Here is a 20,351-nt window from a genome sequence, read left to right on the forward strand (position 1 = left end):
AGAAAAAGAAAACATTTTCAGGCCCTGTGCTATGCTACATGCTTTCTTTGAGTCACCTAATTTATTTAATTATTTATTTAATGTATTTAATAAATTAATTTATTTAATTTATTTAATTCTCCTAATAATTTTATGGACATGGTATTCTTTTTTCCACATTATGACTGAGGAAACAAAAACTCAGAAAGTTGTTCAAATTCACATGACTCACATTGGGTGCAGCAGAATTCCAGTCCTGCAGTTTGGTACAAAAATAAGTGAATAAACAAATAAATCATGCCCTTTCTACTATGCCATGCAGTCTCCCTACTGAATAATTTGCTTTTATACTTATTTCTTAATCTCTGAATTGGATGCTTTCCCCTTTTTCTTTCTAAGGAAGGAAGGAAAGATGGAAGGGCAGAAGGGAGAGAGGGAGGGAGGAAGAAAGCAGAAGAAAGTCTCTACTCTCTTGGCTTCTGACAGTCATGGAAAGCACTTAACATCAGAGATGGGTGAATGGTCAGGAAGGTGGTAGGACGTCACATAGTTTCTTCTGTGTCCTCACTCAAGGACACGGCAGGGTGAGGCAGGGCGAGGCCTTCCTGAAAGTGAAAAGATCTTGGGAGAAGCATTTCCTACCTGTAAATACAAGGTGATGTGAAAATTCAGGGGCACGAGTGTGGTCCATCTCAACTAATCAACAAACACTGAGAATCAAGGGAAGGGTTCTGGTTCTGATGCCCAGAGAAGGGTTGAACAGAAGCTGCAAAGGTGCTCTTCCAGTGTTCTGTATCCATGAGCCCTCTCCACTGTCTCCTGCCCCCTGCCCTGCCTCTCCCTACTTCTCTGAATCCTTCAGTGAGGATTATCTCATTCAGTGTTCAAAAGAACCATATGATAGGTTCTCCTGTTATCACCATCTCATAGATGAGGAAACTTGGAGTTAGCAAGATAGGTAATTCACCCACAGTCTTGTGGTTTCTAAGCAGTAAGGCTGGATGGGAAGGAGTGACCGACTGTGAGAGGTGGTATCCTGGGACATGAGGCTTACTGGGACCGTTGTTTACTGTAGAATAAAAACTGGTCCTACCCAACTCCAAACACTGTGCTTAACCTTTTTTATGGCACTGACCCAAAAGATTTCTCTTCTAATTTGAAGTTAGTGTTAAATTCAACTTATGCAAAATAAGGGGTGTCCAGTTCCAGTCCAGGTCTCTTCCTGCCATGGACAGGACCTCACATTATCTCTATCCATTCTACATACACCATCTTAAGCAATCTCTCAATATCTGTACATTTATTAATTATATACACAAATAAGTTATATATAAGATAGATACAAAAAATTTAGCATTTTAAAAGATGAGATTAACTATGAAAGTTTTAATACCACCTTCTCCCTACCAGTAGATAATCGTATGAACATTCTTTGGTGTCTGCAAACAGTTGGGAGACACCAGGCTAACAATTGATTTTTGATCTGAGTTTTCTAGAATTGATTATACAGTGACACTTCAGGGATAGTACAGACGATCCTTTATTTACTTATTTGTTTCTTTGTTTCTTTATTTTTAAAGGTTTTTTTTCATGTTTACGTATTTTGAGAGAGAGATAGCAAGAGAGAGTGTGTAAGTGGGGGAGAGGCAAAGAGAGAGAGGGAGAGAGAGAATCCTGAGAAGACTCTGTGCACAGAGTCCCATGTGGGGCTCTATCTCATGAACTGTGAGATCATGACGTGAGCTGAAATCAAAGAGTCAGATGCTCAACCAACTAAGCCACCCGGGTGACCCAGACAACTTAATTTAAATATTATGCCTTTTGAGCTGGCAGCAGTCTTTTTTTTTTTTAAGTTTATTTATCTATCTTGAGAGAGAGAGTGAGCATGAGAGGGGAGAGGCAAGGAGAGAGGGAGTGAGAGAATCCCAAGCAGGCTGTGCACTGTCAGCACAGAGCCAGATGCGGGGCTCGATTTCACAAACGATGGAATTATGACCTGAGCCAAGATCAAGAGTTGGGACACTTAACCAACTGAGCCACCCAAGTGCCCCAAGCCACCAGCAGTCTTTTCTAGCCCCCAATTAATAATTTTTTGAAGCAACTCCACTGATCTAATTGATGGCCTTTATAATAAATTTAGTGTGGTTAGATTAGATGAGAGTAGGTTTTTACAATATATTTTTGAAAACAGGCTCTGCTGTTCAGAATATTTCAAATCCACTTCTCTGTTTACTGCATTTATTACATTCCATTCAGCTAGCTATCACTACAAAAATATCTGATGGGCTTTTTGCCTGAAACTGGGTTTGCCTTTTGGTGGGTGGGTGTGGAGCCAAAAGACACAACCAAGCCGAAGAAGAGGAAAAGGAAGGGTTTTACTTCCAACACGTAAAGGAGAACACTGGGGATATTTCCCAAAACGATGTCTCCTTGAACAACAAAACTGGGGAAGTTTTAAGCTAAGGGTTCATATATTCATGAACGGGCTTGCACAATAGGGAATTCAGCATGGAATTGAGGCAAAGTCTGCTAAAGGTCCTGGTCGAGGTCACCAGGGCTTGCAAGGGTCAATATCATCACTTCTCTGGCGTTAGTTGGTTTGGTATCTGAGTGCTCAAAGGGGTTGAGATCCTGCAGAGGTAACTCAAGAATGTGCTTTGAGAAAATAGTGCTGATCAGGCATAGATCACAGAATGGCTGGGGGCCTAAAGTAACTTTTCTATGTCGTGAAAGCTGTGCCTTATCTTTCTTTTTCTGGGACCCCTAATTCTTTTTGTTTATAGGCTCAGCCATTGGCTAATAGCCAATAATTAACTTTAGTATTCCTCCAGAGATATGTGAATTTTAGACAATATTTCTTGAGGATTTTTAGGAATGACTATAGAAATCGCTAGAAGGGTGGGGTCAGATCAGTAGGAGAGAGATTTTTGAGACAATAGCAAGACCTCACTTCCTGATCCTTCTGGGGCACCTACCTATTTATTGGTGAATTGGGCCAGGTTGAGGATACTTTGCAGGCCACCTCTTCTCAGTGAGATGAGTTCAAATCCTTGCTTAGTGCGTGCAGGAGAGATGGGTCAGTGTCTGAAGCCCTGAACTCAGGGTATAATCCCTGTTCTGCCACTTGTAAGCATTATGTATGAGGTCAAGTCGCTTCTGGACCTCAGTCTCAGCAGCAGGAAACTCTCTTTGACAATGTCACCTTGAGCTCCTCTGTAGTTCTAGGGTTTGTTCTTTTATTACCACAGAGTTGTTGCATGCTAGGGTCTGGGGGCAGAGTTGGAACCCGCGTTGTAACTCATGTTGTATACGCCCATGTGGGGGTTGTGCTGACTGACTCCACTTTAAACTTGGGTTTAATCTCACAAACAATTTCCTTTTTATTCAACGAATCCCTGATGCACGTGTGTCTCTACATAGGAATTTTTAAAGCCTTTCCCACGGGCAAGTTCTGGTCTGCCTGCCTAGCCCTGAATTAAATTAATAATTACCCATATATAATGATCTGTATATTAATCATAATGAATCATAAGATTGAAAAAAAATCCTTGAGAGGACTTGTATTTTCCTATGGATACTCTTGGTTCTGCATACAAGAGTCTCTGTGTCAAGTATGTGCTGTCTTCAGCTTCAGCTAAATACCCTCCCCCTCCTTCAAAGGTAGCACTTAGATGCCATAACCTTCATAAAACCTGCCAGGATTTACCTGATGACACCCAGTGTCTCCCCATGCATCATACCTCTTGAGCACAACCTTTTATCCCTTGGGTATCATTAATTTTAAATATTGCTGCTTTTCCCCTAATATCATGTGCCTTTGCTTTTTGGTCTGGATTTGCCCTCTTAACACATTCTCTCCCCTCTTACTTCTCCCAGACAAACAGGTATCTAGTGTCCCCCTAGTTTTAAAATATGAATTCCTTCTTAGGAATATTATTAAGGACATACTTAATGTATTTTTAAAAATGCATCGACATGGTATGTTTTTCCTTATAAATTGATAGTGCATTGCACTGAAGCCCCCTTTGGTGTTCTGCCTCTAAAAAGTCCCCCGTTTTGCCAAAATCTATCTACCTGATCCCCTCGGAACCATTGAGCATCGGACTACAACCCATTCTTAACCCCAAACTAGGAAATCCAAGGCTCTCTCCTGTACATAGGTCATTTGATGAGAGGACATTTGATGTGAGGTGAGGTTGGAGTGTAACTCCCACTAAGTGGGTATTTCGAAGATAAATAACAAAAGGGATTACTGAGGTAATTGATGCAGCTCCAAGACTTGGCTAGAGAGGCCCTGAAGGAAAGCTGAGGACTGCCAGAGCTCCCTAAGATGATAATTAACTTAGGAATTGCAAGCTGTTGGAAGGACCTGCCTGAGGCCCTTCCTCTTTTGTACTCAAAGAAAGGGAAACCTGAGGAATGCTTCTGGAAGCTGGGGCAGGCATAATTCTCCTCTAGAACCTTCAAAGATCAAGCTGCTGCAAGACAGAGATTTCAGTTCTTTTAATTTATTCATCTTCAGAATTGGGCAGCCAGTGATGGAAACTGTGCCTTGTTATTCATTGTAGTCAAAGCAGGTACTTATTGTTTTAAGTGAACTCTACAGAAAAGTACAGGAAGACCGGCAAATCATGGTCTTTTTTCATCTTCTTTAAGCAACAGCATAGTGTAGACTAGAACTGAGGCAGAAATTGCAGGGCCCGATGGGGACCAAATTTAAGATCAGCTGCCATTTATTGAGTATCTACTATGTGCCAGGACTGTGAAAGCCCTCTAAGATATAATCATTCTGCAGTAAGACGGGGGCTATAATACCCTCTGAGAGTTGTTCTAAGGATGAAGGGACTTATTTCACACAGTATTTATCATCTTATCTTCCCTCATGATTGGCAGCAATTACTTTGCCCTTGTTTCACCCTCACAAAAAACTAGTGAGGTTAACAGGTGTCCAACTCAGGATATCATTTGTCTCCTCAACTTCAACTCAAGGCCTCATGCACAGAAAATAATAATAGTGCTACTGAATTCATAACACATCGTAATTTGCGTAATGCATTCATATATGCTGTCTTCTTTAATAATCAAATCCTACTTTTGAAATAAGAATTAGTCTCTCCATTTTAGAGATGAATATTTGAGATGGAGAGCCCTCAAATGATTTATTTGTTCAAGGTCACATGATGAAGATGGACCTCAAACCCATCAAGACTCACTGGTGCCTTTAGATGGAAAAGGCAGTGTCCTTAAGGTTATCCATGCAATGGCACTAAATTAGCCTCCTGCTCCGAACTCAAAATACCATTCCCCTCACCTGACGTGGCCCTGCAATCCTGCCCACTAAGGTTACCCATTTGAGCTACGGCAGTGAGTTTCCAAATGGTCCTTGTAAAATAGGCAAACATTTCCCAGAGAGGGGTGGCATAATGAGCCAGTACATCTCAAACGTTTCCGTGTAATGGAGTCACATATCACGTGTATGTGACTGTATTAGGTTCCGTGGCTATTGCAACAAATAACTGCAAACCTGGTAGCTTGCAAAATGAATTTGTTATCTCACAGTTCTGGAGGCCAGAAATTAGAAACCAGTATGAGTGAACTGAAATCAAAGCTCCAGCAGGGCCCTGTTTCCTCTGTGGTTGTAGGGAGAGTCCGTTCCTTCCCTCTTCCAACTTCTGGTGGCTGCCAGCATTCCTGGGCTGTGGGCCTAGCCGCATAATCCAGAGAAAGCTCCTCCTCTCAAGATCCTTAATCACATCTGTTGCCTGTTAAAAAACAAAATTCAACCAAGTGAATTTGAAGGTCTAATTGGCTTTGTTAAGCGATTCACGAATCAGGCAGTATCCCACCTAGCAAGTAGGGATGCTCCAAGGAGTTGTACAAAATGGAAGGTTTTTTATAGGTAGAAGGGTGGGTGAGGAAATTGTTACCAAAAGAAAAGAAAGGATTGTTCTCGTTCTCAGTACCTAGATGCCCATTCTAAGGCTGGACCCTTCTCACTTCAAATGGCCCTGCTTAGTGCCTAGTTCCTGAGAGTGAACAGTAAATATTATAGGTTATAAGAAGTTCTCTCCCGAATGCCTGTGTCTATCTACCAACCTCCCCCATTTCTCTATTTCCAGAACTCTTTTCTCCCCATCCTTCAAGGCCTAACTATAATTCTTAATCATGAAGCCATTCCTGATCTCGATCACTGAAAATAATCTCTTCCACCTTTTTCATAGCATCTTATGTGAGTCTTTTATGTGACTGTTGGATGGCATCTATAAATTTTAAAAAAATATTTAGTTATTCTGAGAGAAAGAGAGTGCACATGGAGGAGGGGCAGAGAGAGAGGGAGACAAAGAATTCCCACCAGCTCTGCACTGTCAGTGCAGAGCCCAACACAGGACTCGATCTCATGAACTGTAAGATCGTAACTTGAGCTGAATTTGAGACCCAGATGCTTAACCAACTGAGCCACCCAGGTCCCCCAACATGTATGACTCTCTAGCTTGCATCGTAGTAACTTACATGTAATTTGTCTCTCTTCCTAAATTCTGAGCTCTCTGAGGTCGAACCAGTCTCTCACCAGGACCACCATGATAGCCTTCTAAGCTTTACCTTCACCCCTCCTCACCTGCAGTCACACAATCACAGTGAGCTCTATAAAATTAAAATCAGATTATATTATTCCCCTGATAAACGATTCTGATAGCTTCCTGTCACACTCAGAATAAAATCCAAACTCCTTCCTATGGCTTGCAAGACCCTGCAACAATTGCAAATTCTCCCCAAACCTTCAACCAGCCAATGCTACCTTCAGTTACTCTCCCCCAAGTGCCCTGCCTATGTTGAATTAGAAGGCGCCCTGTCCTGGTAGACCATTATCAAAGGCACCCTTGCCCTGGGCTCTTGCAGCCTGTGCCAGAGAACACACCTTCCTGGGCAGGTACAGCCCAAGCTGGATCCTATCCCCAGTTGGGCCCTGCCTACTAAACACCTCTCTGCCGGCCATGACCTGAATTTTTCTAGTGTAAATAAATCCCTTGCTGTGATTCTAAAGATGGAATATACGCAAGTAGAAAAGCAACTGTAATCATGTGTGAAGGAGGAAGTTTATAAGGATGTTCATTACAGCATTATTTGGAATGGTAGAAATCTTCAAATGAGCTAACCACCTAAACAGTTATTAGTAAAAAAAAAAATACTGAATTATGTTAAGTCCAACTGCAGAAAACTAAGCAAATGTTAAAGAGTAATAAGACACTTACTGTCTAGGGCTGGAGGACTAGGGGGAAATGAGTGTGACTGCTGATGGTTATAGGGTTTCTTGAGGGTGGGGAACTTGTCATGATGGTTGCATAATTCTGCACATAGAAAAGAGCAGTCAATTGTATGCTGTAAATGGCTGAATTGCATTATATTTGAATTATATCTCAATAACGCTGTTAAAAAGAATATGATAGAACTGTGTGATAACCCTGCAATTACTTTTTATTTTAAATAAAAACGAGTTATAGGACAATTTAAATATAGGGTATATTTTCAGCTTTAGAAAACAGGGTATGTGACTATACGCACATATGCAAATACATTAATGCATACACACGCACGTGCAGATTGATTAAAAGAGAGGATGGGGTGAAAATGCCGCCCTGGATGGTAAACTCTGGGTAGTTGGATTGGTGGAGAGATTGAAAGGGGATTTCATTTTTTATTCCTAACCAGTTAGGGATATGTCAGCTGCAAGTTCTTGAATACCTGACAAACTGAAAACAAACAGAGGTTAGTTTTCTCCTCCTAACAAGAAGGCTGGAGATCCATCGCTGCCTGACTTGATGTAGGGACCGGCATCTCTGAGATGACCTTGGCTTTCTCTTATGCCTGTGATGTGATGGCTGCTGAGTCACTTGATATCAAAGTCAAAAGTTCTTAGATTCTCCAGGTCCCTGACACATTTTTCCTTTTGCCTTATCACCAGAATTATGTCATATGGTCACTTCTAGCTGCCAGGGAAACTGAGAAAGTATTTTCTTCTTCCAGTATCAATAGTGGAAGTCATGGAGAGAGATGGGGGTAGGAATAAATGCTGGGTCAGCCAACCAGAAGTATCTACCCCAGTGTGCTCTAAGTATACCACAACTGGTATCCTTTGCATCTTTTCCAGAAGCCTTCATTTTTTTTTTTGGTAGCTAAAATAACAGTAGTAATAATAAACTAAATCCCACCACCCAAAGGTAGGCATTATTACTATTTTGATGTCTATCTTTTCAAATTTCTCTTTATTTCTCTCTATATGATATCTGTATATCTGTGAATATGTATATATATGCAGAGGTATATATGTAATTTCATATAAATAGTATTATACCCTACTTATTATTTCCTAACCTTTTTCACTCAAAAAAAATCATGAGATCTCATGTCAATGCACATGGATAAGAGACAGTATCCTTTTCACTGTTACATTACTATTTTATCGTTTTTACTGAACCAGTTCCCTGCTAACAAACATTCATGTTGTTTCAGATTCTTCCCTGTTGTAAACAATACCTCAGCAAACACCTCTGTCTGGGCAACATAGTACTAGTGTCTATCTCCCTGGGATATAGCGACATTATTATTGAAACTTAAAAAAGCACATCTACCATTGATATGAGATGCTTTAAGTGATCATAAATGAAATCAGGATTTCTCCTTTATTCTCTCTTCCTCACAATAATAAAGAACATTTGAAGGAGAGTATGCTAAAATATTTAAAAATATCAAAAACATTTCAAAAAATACCTTAAATATTGCCTGTAAGGGAAAAACTGAAACCATGAACTCACTTCTTTAGTTGTCTTAAAAAGGAGAATTTTCATGTTATTTATACTACAAAGGAAAGAGATGACATTAAGGTTTGACACAAATTGACAAAAGCCAGATGATGCAAACTGAACACTATCCCTCTACCCAAATTCAAGCTTTTTAAAGCCAAGATGGTTTTAACAGAAGAACTATGCTTCAGTCAATTAAATTATATCTTTAAAAGATAGAGTGGTGACTCCATAGGACCGTCAAAGCCATATCTAGCATTACATTCTTCCATGGCAAAGACTCAAAACATTTTTATGAACACACTAAAGGAGGATAATGGAAGAGACCTTGCCTAGTTAATGGCTAGGGAGAGTAAGAAGATTCTGGCAAATTTGACCCACAGAACAATCCTGCAGCTGCAAAAGCAGATAAAAAGGAGACATAAAACAACTTGGCAAATAATCTGCCCAGACGTGTCTGCATTTTCCTGTTCACAAATACCCTAGAAGTGAGCAGAAGTAGGAGAGAAAAGACTGCCTGTAAAGAATCTGTCTATAGGCACATACCAACTACCATTAAGACGAACACACACCATTTGTTCTCCAAGTGAGTCATTCTGAATGAGTCATTCATTATTTGAATTTGCTCTTATCCAATGCTATTGTCTATTGACCAATCTTTGCTAGTTGCCTTCTTAAATCTATATTATTTGTAAGGGACCTACCCAGATTTATAATAGGTTCCTCTTCAAAAGCTTCACCACCTTCCATTGCTTTTGTTCTTAACCCCTACTGACCCCACCTCCACTCCCCACCACTACGTGCACTCAGAATTGAAAACCACAAGACCCTCTCTAGGATCCTGCCAAGATGGCAGATTGAAGAGTAGTAGAAGAGCCCTATTATCAGACATGATAAAACCAGTTGTTAATTAATTAATCCAAAGTTAGTTCAAGTGGTGAATGATTTGAAATAATATTATACTTAAACATTTATCTTAATGTACATTTACTTCATGTGTGTGCTGATGCAAGAGGGAGGCCACTTCCTTCTGTCTGGATTCTCTTTGGAGTCTCAAGTCTTCTTTCTTATATACATATCCAGAATGCATTTCTACATTCTGGTTTCTCTGAGGAAAATTAATGATACTTGCAAGGCAATTTGACAGCCAAAAAGCTTTTTTGATCGTTTATAGTTGTCTTACGCACTCCTATTTCAACAGCCTACTTTTTTAAAAGTTCACCTATATCAAGCCTTTCTAAAGCACTCAACTTAATTTTTCATTGATATAACCCTTTCTACCTTCATATTTTGTCTGATATTGTAATATGATGTTAAATGACATAATTATATTAACAAGTACAACGACATAAACAGGTTTGGAAACAAACTTCAGATGAGACTGGTTCTTGGTCAACATTCAGCTCCACGGTGAGGAGCCATTAGCATTCATTCTGCAGTGAGTTTTGTGCAGTAAATAGAGAGCAGTGGCTAATAGGGTAGATCTAACCTGACAAAGCAGTTAAATCGGGACTGGTTAAGAGTTACTGCACATCTATCAAGCTATAAATTTTAGAGTCTGAACAATTTCTGATAACTGGCGAGAAACCCAGGACTTAGCTGCTTGCTACAAACTCACTATGTGACCATAGACAGGGGTGATATTAAAAAAATGTTCAAGGGGCACCTGGGTGGCTCGGTTGGTTGAGTGTCTGACATCCACTCTGGTCGTGATCTCATGGTTCATGGGTTCGAGCCCCATGTTGGGCCTGGTGCTGATCGCTTGGAGCCTGGAGCCTGTCTCACATTCTGTGTCTCCCTCTCTCGCTGCCTCTCTCCCACTCCTACTCTGTCTCTCTCAAAAATAAATAAACATTTAAAAATAAATAAATAAAAATGTTCAAGAATCATTGGCCAGGATAGCCTGTACACTGTCCAATTAGAATTCATGCTGGCCATAAACAACCTGTAAGAATATGTGTGTTCTAGCTGGAGATTAGCCCTGACCATAGATAAACTGGCATGTTGAGCATTCTTCACTTGTAAATGAGGGAGGTTGGTCAAGCAAAGCTCTATTGTTCCTTCTGACTCTGAAATTCTTCCATTGAGCTATATGCAGCTCTAATTAATTTCCTCCTATGGGATTCATCAGTTCTCTGATTCAATTGTTTCTTCTTTCTTTGGATAGGTGCTGTCTCAGAATTGTCACTGAGACAGACTCTCATGCGCAATAACAAAAAGACAATAGCAAGGGAGGCATGGATGATAAGATAGACATTAACCATAAATACAGAGCATATAGTATGTACTTTATATGTGCTACATTAAAAAAGAAAACATTTACCTTCACATACTCACATCCTCCTTCCTGATTCTCCAGGAATCTGTCTTCTGCATGTTTCATTTTGTTTTTAACCTGGGGATGACGCTTGTTTTTATGCCATGCTTAGTTTACACAGATTGGAACATGTTTTCCACATGCAGGCTTCTTGTTTGCCAACAAGCCCAGATGTTGGGGGGCACTGAAGATCACCCAATTACAGAAAACAATCTTGAATACCTTTTCATGTCTCCCTCTCCTACCCTAGAGGATCTTTTCCAACAATTGCAATTCTAAGGGCTTCTTCCATTTACAGGAAACATTTACTACTTTATTGTCCCCCCCCCCCCCCCGCCCCTTTCCAACTTATCCTAAAAGAGTTTATCGTTGAGCAGGTAGGGGGCCCTTTTCAATTGCCTCTGACTTACAGACCAAGGTGGGGGGCAGGTCCATCTGATTAGACTTTGATTCTGCACTCCTACAGGAAGACAGGACACAACAGATTTGAACACTCGCTTGGGGAAAACGGCACGCACGCGCGTGCGCACACACACACCGAAAAATCTCCAAACTACTTTACAGCATTGGTTCAGGCTCCCGTATGCCAGGTCCCAGCCCATAATAAATTTTATTGCAATGTTATAAACTCCTGAAAAGAGGAACTTGGAATAGAAGTGCTGACACGAGCTGCCAGACCCGCGGCACTACATTCTTGTGGGTTCTGTCCTGACATCAGCGCACATCTAGGGCAAAACCCAAAATACTAAAATACCCAAATAATGTTTTGCCTTTCAGATAGATTCCTTTTCTCTCAAATTAATTTTAGTAAAATAAAAAACTAGGTGGTCTTATCAAAGAGAAATGGGCACTCTTGCAAACAACACATGACTTCGTGTGGAGTCATGGCTTAGAGCTCAAAGAGTTTTTCAGCCTAAGTTAAATTCATCTTGCAAATAAAGTGCCTTTTTTGAGGGGGGGAGGGGTGGGTGATTATTCATGTAAATGACAGCTTTATGTACTATAATTACAGTCATTAATGAAGGCACAATTACTTTATCATACATTACCAGGATCAAAGAAGGTCTCTTAAGAATCAGTTGTCAGTATATAGAGTCAATACAGAAATTAGACCAAATACGAACTGGAAAATTGTGCTTAAATAATGCCCCAGAGGTTAAAGAAACAATGAGTTGAAGTTGCAGAGTGAGAAAATTAAAAAGACACACTAGAGGTCACTGTTGCTACTTGAGCTGAGGTTGTATCCTATCTATCTATCTCTCTATCTCTCTCTCTCTCTCTCTCTCTATCTATCTATCTATCTATCATTTTTGGTAGCCTGTGTGCATACTGGAAAATCTTGAAAAAGATCAACTACCTTAATTAAATTTTAAAAACTCTATCGTGTATTTTTCCCTCTCTGTTGTATGTTGGATATTTAAGATAGAATTTGAAAAGAAATCTGAATTTTAAGGATTTCTTTCATGATCATATAAAATAATTCATCCCTGATGAAAAACCTTACCCCCATTTTGTGGATTTTGAAAATCACCTTCAAACTATTCCTTCACTTGGATCCAAAAGTAAAAGTAATTGAAGAATTCTGTTTGGTATTCCTCTCCATAATAGAAGGAAATGATTCCAACTCTTAACATTGTGCAAAAATGTAAGATTGTTAAATACGGACAATATGTTGAGTCCCATGTTTCAAACTCTATAGAGAAAGAGTCTCTTAAGTATGGCAGGTTTGTGGAAAATCTTGGAAACAGGTCATGGGAATTGTTAGTAAAATATTCCAATTCTACATACATAAAAGGAAATTATTTTAGAAAAACAACCAATGTCTCAGGTGGGCCATTGCAAACATAATGAGTCTAACAGAAAGAATTCCCTTTTTTGCAGCCTTCAGGAGACTCAGGTCCTGTCTTTTCCCTCTGAGATGGCTGGTACTCAGTAAGTACATACTGTTGCTAGAGAAAAGGAGCCCATCCATTCCAGAGACCCAGAGCCCAGCTTCTGAGTGTCTTAACAGAGAAGTTAAAAGCTGAATGGTGTATTCCAATAAGAGTATCGTACCACTGCCAAAGTTGGGATTCAGTATTCTTCCTCTTAGACTATTGGTCTTAGATATGGGTAGTGGTAATAGGAACATCAACAAAGGTATATGGCTATATTCAACTCTAGGCCTTGAAACATTTTCAGTAAGACGGGTCACCCTAACTCCCCTGCTTTCTGGTCTTTGCACATGAAACCCATCTCCTCCCATTTGATAACACAAGGCCTACCCAAAAAGAAAAAAAAGGAGGAAGAGGGAGAAAAGTGTGAAGTCTGTTTCCTTTTCTAAACCCCTACTTTGCTCTGCATTGCGTTATTTGCTTTGTCCATGTAGCTCAGTCCTGGGAATAATTAAGGTTCAAAGGCCTGAGTAATAACTCCTTAGTAACTGAGTGCTTGCTACAAGTTTCATGGGTGTGGGTAAAATAGATTCGGAATTTAATTTGAAAATTTTAAGAGAGGATTCTGTATATTTAATTGTATTTTCCAGGGGGTGGGAACTAGTAGGAGGCTCAGAACCTCGGTGTGAATGAGATGGAAGTGTCTGGCCCATGTGAGAGTGCAGCATATGGGGGAAGGCCATGTGCCCTAGATGCAGGGCTTCCTCCACAGCCCAGCTGGGGTGAACTAGGGCAAATTCTTGACCTTTCTAAGCCTAATTTTTCACTTGTGAAATGGAGATTGTAATTTCTGTCTCTGCAGGCAGAATTACATAAATTAATGGTTGTAAAGTGCCAGGCCTAGGGCTTGGCACGGGTAAGCACTCAGTAAATGTCAGTTGTCATCGTTGTCATAGGGGAAGTTCACTGGACTCCTTTGCACCTATCAAAGAGACACAGAAGCTATGTTTACATCCACAAGCAGGTTTGAAACAACAACAGCATAAACAAATAACAGTTGAAGTCAACAGCTTGTTGTTTGGGAGAAAAAAAAACAAACAAACAAGTTTTAATTAACCGTTGTGTCTTTGTTTTTCCGAACAGTTTTGTGTATACAGATTCAAATGTGGACTTTAAGGAAAACAGAACACTTTACTACCATTACAGAACTATTACCATAATTTCTTTGGTTAAGAAAATTACGTACATTTTGTTAACCAAAAGAAAAAAAGACATTAAATGTGTCTGTGTTTTGCACAGTGTAACTATTTTTTTGAAAATGCTCTATAATCTGCAGGCTGGAGGGTGGACTGGGGTTCATTGAAGTCAGCCACATGTAACAGCAGCCCCAGACTTCTCACAAGGTTGAAATCCACTGCCCTCACTGGTTCTGGTTGCAATTATAATATGCAATACATTTTGTTTTAAATGGAAGCTTTTATAATGAAATTTGGAAGCCCACGTCATTTCCCTTTGCTTACTACAAAAAGAGAATTTGAGGGCAGACAATAAAGGAAATGGCAGGGAACTATTATGTGACCTTGGGCAAATCGCTCAGTGGTTAGGCCTGTACACACACACACACACACACACACACACGCACGCACACACACCCTTAGTCTTTAAATTCTTTTGCAGAGCTATGTCAAGCAAAAAGTGGAATGGAGATTTAGCAATTCTATGGTTATTTTGAATAAGGGATATTTGATCAACTTGAATGAATAATTGTTACCAAATTTTCTCATTAACCAAGAAATTGCTAAATCTTGTGTTTTAAGAAGTACTGCCCGGGGTAGGGGAAATGAAGGGTTTTCTTCCTCACTTGAGCGTACAGCTAAGAATTTAGTCTGTAGTTTTGTCCACTGCTCTCCCTGGAATGGAAGTCCCGGAATTTCCTCTCAGGCTAGATTCAAACATTTTCAAAACCGTTATTCTCAGTTAACACTCTGGAACATCACTTCTGAGGTGACTTTATTTAATTAAACAGGGCTTGGGCAGAAATACAGCAAGATGTTTACCACTTACACGAAAAAAAAAAAAAAATCCAGGATCCTGTCCGCAAACTCCCAAACGGATAAATAAATCCCGCACTCCCAGCTCGCACTCAGACCCCGCTTCGCCTGACCGCAGGCAGTTGCTGACTGCAGGGAGGAGTTGGGCGCTGGGGGAGCTGTTGCACGTACGTAGCACGTAGCACGTAGACGTAGCACGGAAGGTAGAAGTTGCAGGGGCGGAGCGGAGGAACCGTGCAGTGGTCCCATCTGAGCTCGTAGTGGGTGTGACTGCCTTCAGGTACTGGTTTCCCCCTTGGCTGATGCAATGTTGCCTCATTAGGGACTCTAAACGCCAGTTTGACTTTGAGTATAAATAGAAGGTCACAGCTCTAGGGGTAGCTCTGCGGAAGGAGACAGCAAATAGGAGACAGCAGGAGGGTCTTTTCCAGGGAGCTCTTTAGTGTGGGCCTCGGGCTGAAGGACAGAGAGCAGGCACGCCAGAAGGGACGCTGGGGTTGACACCCACCGTCTCCTTTCGCCCCGCTCATTAATTTAGCCCGTGCCTTTCAGCCGCATGATGCGGTGAAAAAAGACCTCCTGCAACGGCGAGATGTCTGCTTTGCACAGAGGCCTGGATTCTGCCCTTTCCTCCTCAGGAGTTCAAACGAGTCACTTCTCTCACACCCTAGAACTTTTGGGTGCAGCAAGGCAAACGCGTTCAGATGTTTTCGTGTCTTGGGACGTTGTGGGAGGTAGGAGGAATTGAGTTCCCGGACCTCAGGTGCAACGCACAGGTCCGCGGCAAAGTCTTTCCACCTCAGGATCCGTGTCCAGGCCTTCCTTGTCCATGCTTCTCAAAGTTCAGGCCACAGATATTGTTAACAGGATCATTCCAGAGACCCATTTTTAAAGGTACGGCACACTGGGCCTTACCCAGGATTCACTGAATCAGAATCTCCGGGCATGTATCCCAGGAATCTGCACTGTAGCCACCTTCCTGGTTTTTGTTTGTTTTTTCCTTTGCACGTTATTATGTGAGAAATAGGGCCAGCTGCCACCAGCTTTTAGTCTTAATAAGGGCTAAGCTCTTAGCTTAGTATGGACCCTCTCTCAGTGGCTTATGGATTGAGCACTCCTGGGTTCCATTCATATTAAAGGACATTAGGAGAGGGTAGTTTATCTCATGATTTACTCGACAAGCATGATTCTGAGGGAGTGGGGCGAAGAGTGTTAGAGGTATCAAGAAATTTTTAATCAATTGAGTGAGACAGAGACAACATCTGTACCTTGGCCACCTCTCCCGTAGTGTGTGGGTTTAGTCACTTCTGCTCATCACACATCTGATTAGAAACACAGCCACAACCAGCGAAGCAGTATTACAAGGTAGGTTGTTGTCAGCTTGTTGTTTTTCTTTAAGCCACTCTGTATATTCTGAATTACTGTTTTGAAAGAATTATTTGTAAGTGGTAAGTTAGATGTTTTCACTGCCATTGTTCTTGTGATTACTAGAAACCCAGGACTTTCCACTCTAAGATTGTTTAAAATCCTTACATAAGAAGCAGGTGGACTCTATCGTTATGTATGCCGAAGGGCACAAAGGAAGATACATAAAATTTTAAATACCCAAATTGCCCACTTTATGCCATATACCTCTTGTACCATGTATAAAAATATATATGTATATATATAATGGGAAAGAATAAAAATTTAAAATAAGTATATATCCAGGTTAAGGAAAAAGCATACTGCACAAAAATGTCTTTGTATAAATGCTGAATAAGATAGGGTAAGGGGATATTTATAGTTCTGCAGACGACTTAATATTTACTGCACCAGGAATTCATCCATCCTTCCAACTGGCTTGAGAGGCGTTTGAAACCAATAAAGCATATTTGTGTCCAAGCAGGGAGTGGAGTCCAGGCCCCACATAGCAGACCTGAGATGTGCTGGCCCAGGGAGCTTAAGTGATGTCAAATGTAAACCACTTTTCAAAAGCATGTTATCAGGTCCACACCAGACTATCCATTTTGATAATCTCATTCCATTTTTCATTTTATTGTTGAAAGGAGAAATAGATTAATGAGAGTCCAAATCCCCCTAGAAAGAAAACCTTCCTTATAAGGCATGTCTGAAGAGAGATTTGGAAAAATTACTTACTCTGCCTTTGTTTTGCCAAGTAAAGTAACATTTAGACCATTTATATTTGAAAAATTCTTAACCCAGGTCAGCGTGGCCTACTAGATTGTATCTAGAGGGAAAGAAATGAAGAACAACTAAAGATGATGATGATGATTTGTTTAGGTCAGTTCCAAATCTTCCAGACCTTGGTTTGCCAGTGTTGATTGACCGCTTGCCAATTTTCAGTTGTGTGTATGATGGACATTTGGGGACAAACCCCATGATCCATTTCAGATACAAGAAAAAAATTGGCCCCAAATTGCATTTGCAAATGGTGTACCACATGAAAGAAACATTTGTCTGAAGAGAATTTTAAATGTTCAGCTCTTGGATATACAGATATATTCTTTCAGGTATCTCAGAACACTACAAGAAAGCTTGCTAGAGAATGATAATCGGAATCATAGCAGGGCATAAACAGAAGAGAGCAGAAGGAGTCTTAGAAATCATCTTATCACATTGGTGACATCATTTTACAGATGAGTGACCAGAGCCTATAAGGGTGGTCCCCGTGATTTCAAAAAACTTGCTTCCATTAGTCTTTCAGGGCAGTGAGTCAAATGATACTGTGGTAGCTCCAGGAAAAAATGTCAAGGTTTGGAAATTCTTTAGCCACTCAGAGTTGGAACAAGAGCCCCGCTTTCCAGACTCCCAGGCCAGAAGGCTGCACTTGAAAGGATAGGAGGCTTTTTTTTTAAAAATAATTCCATTTTGTCAACCAACTAGAAGACAATTTTGCTTAGATGCTCAGTGGAGGTGTAGTAAAGTATTGTTTCTGACCAAATGTTCCTGTCCTCAATGAGGTTATAGTAAACAGTATTCCTGCCCTAAACAAATTTATTAGCCAGGGGTCATTTTTAACTTTACCACCTCATTCTGATTTTCACAGCTGCTTCTCAGAGGCGCTGGCACTGCCATTGATAATCCAAGCTTTCAGCAAGGTAAGCTCCCATTTGGCTAATAACATTTCATTTGGTTGACAACAGGCTAATAACTAGATCTTGCCACACACACACACACACACACACACACACACACACACAAGCCATCACAATGCCAGACTCCTGTCAATTGAATTAGGAACCATTGGTATAGACAGATAATCAAGGTCACAGGAATTCAGAAGAAAGAGACGTTGTTGTCTTTGGAAAAGAGACTAACTAGACGAGATGTAGCTCCATTATTTACCATAAATAATTAGGGTACAGTCCCTGTGGCTAAAGAGCTGCACCCTACTTGATGGATCGTGTTCTATTCATCTTACTGGCAGTGTTCTTTTTAGGCATTTTTGATGTCTGCATTTAGAGCCATTGGGTCTGTTGCCTCCCTTCTCGTGGGACATGGGGAGAACGGCTGATACTTTATTTGTTCCCGACAGCTAAAAAAAACACATAAAGCTAGCAGAAACAGAAAACATGGTCTCTAGCCTTCCAGCTTCAGACCCCCGTCTTGGGTTGCATCGAAGCACACCACAGAAGCAGTCCTGGCCAAGCACACCACTTGAAACAAGCTGGGGAAGCCCCTGCTGGGCCAGGAAGGGATGCCGGTCATGAGGCTGAAATCTGGCCCAAAGGGGAGGCAGAACCTTGGATGGCTCTGCCAGGAAGGGACTGTGTGTGCTCTCACTGGGGTGAGAGCTCTGCCCTGCGGTTTGGTGAGTTGAGGTGTTGTGCACCTAAGGCCCTCCCAGTAAGCTGCCTCCCAGCAAATGCAAAACCACACTGTGGCATACACACCCCGGCAGAAGGAAATTAATTAAGACCCTGTGCTGACATTCCCTTCTGAGCTCACGCCACCCTCCAGCTAGGGCCACACATCACTCTGTGAGAGAGCAGACACAGCTGTGGGAGCTGTCTAGACCTGCTGTGATTAAGAAGGGCCCTGCTGCCTTAATGTCGAGTGTGTTTTCTTATGTCAGTATTGTCTCCTAGTTTTAGCATGACTGAATTGTCAAAGGTTTTTGGGTGGGTGTTTCCCCCCCTTTTTTTGGCCTTGCCTGTGAAATGACACAGTCTTCTCTTTTCCTGGTTTCCATTATATTCCATTGTATGGCCATGCACAGAGTAACATTTTTTTTTTTTAAGTTTGTGTGTTTTCCATCTAATACCATGCAGTAACTATAATGCATAAACATGTGTTTAGGCACTTTGGAAAACATTTTTAAAATTAAAATGCCTCATGTCAGTCATAGGCATGCGGTACCAAAGTGTGTATGTAGCTGATCATGTGGATTAAGTATTCAGAGGAAAACATCTTTATAGTTATTGTGCATGTTCCACAGCCACTTTTCAAAGTGAACCATCTCTGCATTAAAATAGCATTTTTATTTTGTCAAGACACTAAAAGCAATTGGAGGCCAGTGTTGATCGACCGCTTGCCAATTTTCAGTTTTTAAATCAAAGCTGCTTTGGACTTAGTAAGTGTGAGCTCTGTAAATATCCATAGTCATTCTATTTACATTTTACATGCATTCAAAATAACTCTCCCTTAAAAAAAAGAAAATGACTGAAGGAACATTTGCTCTAAGTTGAAAAACATTCCACCTCAGAACAGTCTCTTGTAGGCTGAATGATAGTCCCTTTGATATAATGGTTCTTAATGAAAATTGTGAGGGATTTTTCTGCTCTAAAAGCCTCAAGGGAGTTGGGCGGGAAGGGCACAGGTTAGCAGTAAGAACAACACCCATCCCAAGAGGCAATGACATTTGTTCTCCCGTCCTCAAAGTTTGTTCCTTAATTATTTTAGATATTGTCTCCTTATTGTTTTGAATGCTCTCCCTCTCTCTAAGAGGAAAAGTCATTTTCGCACAATGCACACAATACCCAATTTTGCTAAAGGACAAGGACCAGCCTTTGGGACTGAGCCACTTAAGACTGAAAAACTCCAAGCTTATATTTCTTTGTCATTGTCAACATTATTTTTCAAAATTTGAAAATATGAACACCAATTAATTGGCCAAGATTCCAGCTATTTAATTAAAACTTGATGAGTTATAGAATTTGTGGGGATGGTAAGCAAGTATTGCTTGGGTTGTGTTGTCAAAGGCATCAGAGGAAGAATTCCATCCAAGGCATGAATCTTAATAGGTACTTCATTTGCCCAAGCTGGATTTTATTTTCATACAATTTTATTTATCATATACAGTTGTTTAGATGAATCCTTGAGTAAATAT

General features: G+C 40.7%; 1 protein-coding gene across 13 annotated transcripts in view; it reads left to right on the plus strand.

Moving 5' to 3' along the window:
* LOC131484997 (E3 ubiquitin-protein ligase RNF113A-like) overlaps positions 1 to 20,351 on the plus strand; it is a 505,434-nt gene that overhangs the window by 454,615 nt on the left and 30,468 nt on the right. For 9 of the 13 annotated variants that reach the window (XM_058683876.1, XM_058683878.1, XM_058683883.1 and 6 more), the window contains one exon: positions 12,976 to 13,026. The exons of 1 other annotated variant lie outside the window; for it this stretch is intronic. In XM_058683876.1, coding sequence (XP_058539859.1) covers positions 13,013 to 13,026 — 14 coding nt within the window. In that variant the 5' untranslated portion in view covers positions 12,976 to 13,012. Of the gene's footprint in view, positions 1 to 12,975; positions 13,027 to 14,850; positions 16,385 to 18,068; positions 18,121 to 20,351 lie in introns of those variants that run through there. 3 more of the 13 variants (XM_058683886.1, XR_009248564.1, XM_058683885.1) reach the window with 3 other exon arrangements.

This window comes from Neofelis nebulosa, chromosome 9 (genome assembly GCF_028018385.1).
Source record: "Neofelis nebulosa isolate mNeoNeb1 chromosome 9, mNeoNeb1.pri, whole genome shotgun sequence".
In the NCBI taxonomy this organism is placed as follows: domain Eukaryota; kingdom Metazoa; phylum Chordata; class Mammalia; order Carnivora; family Felidae; genus Neofelis; species Neofelis nebulosa.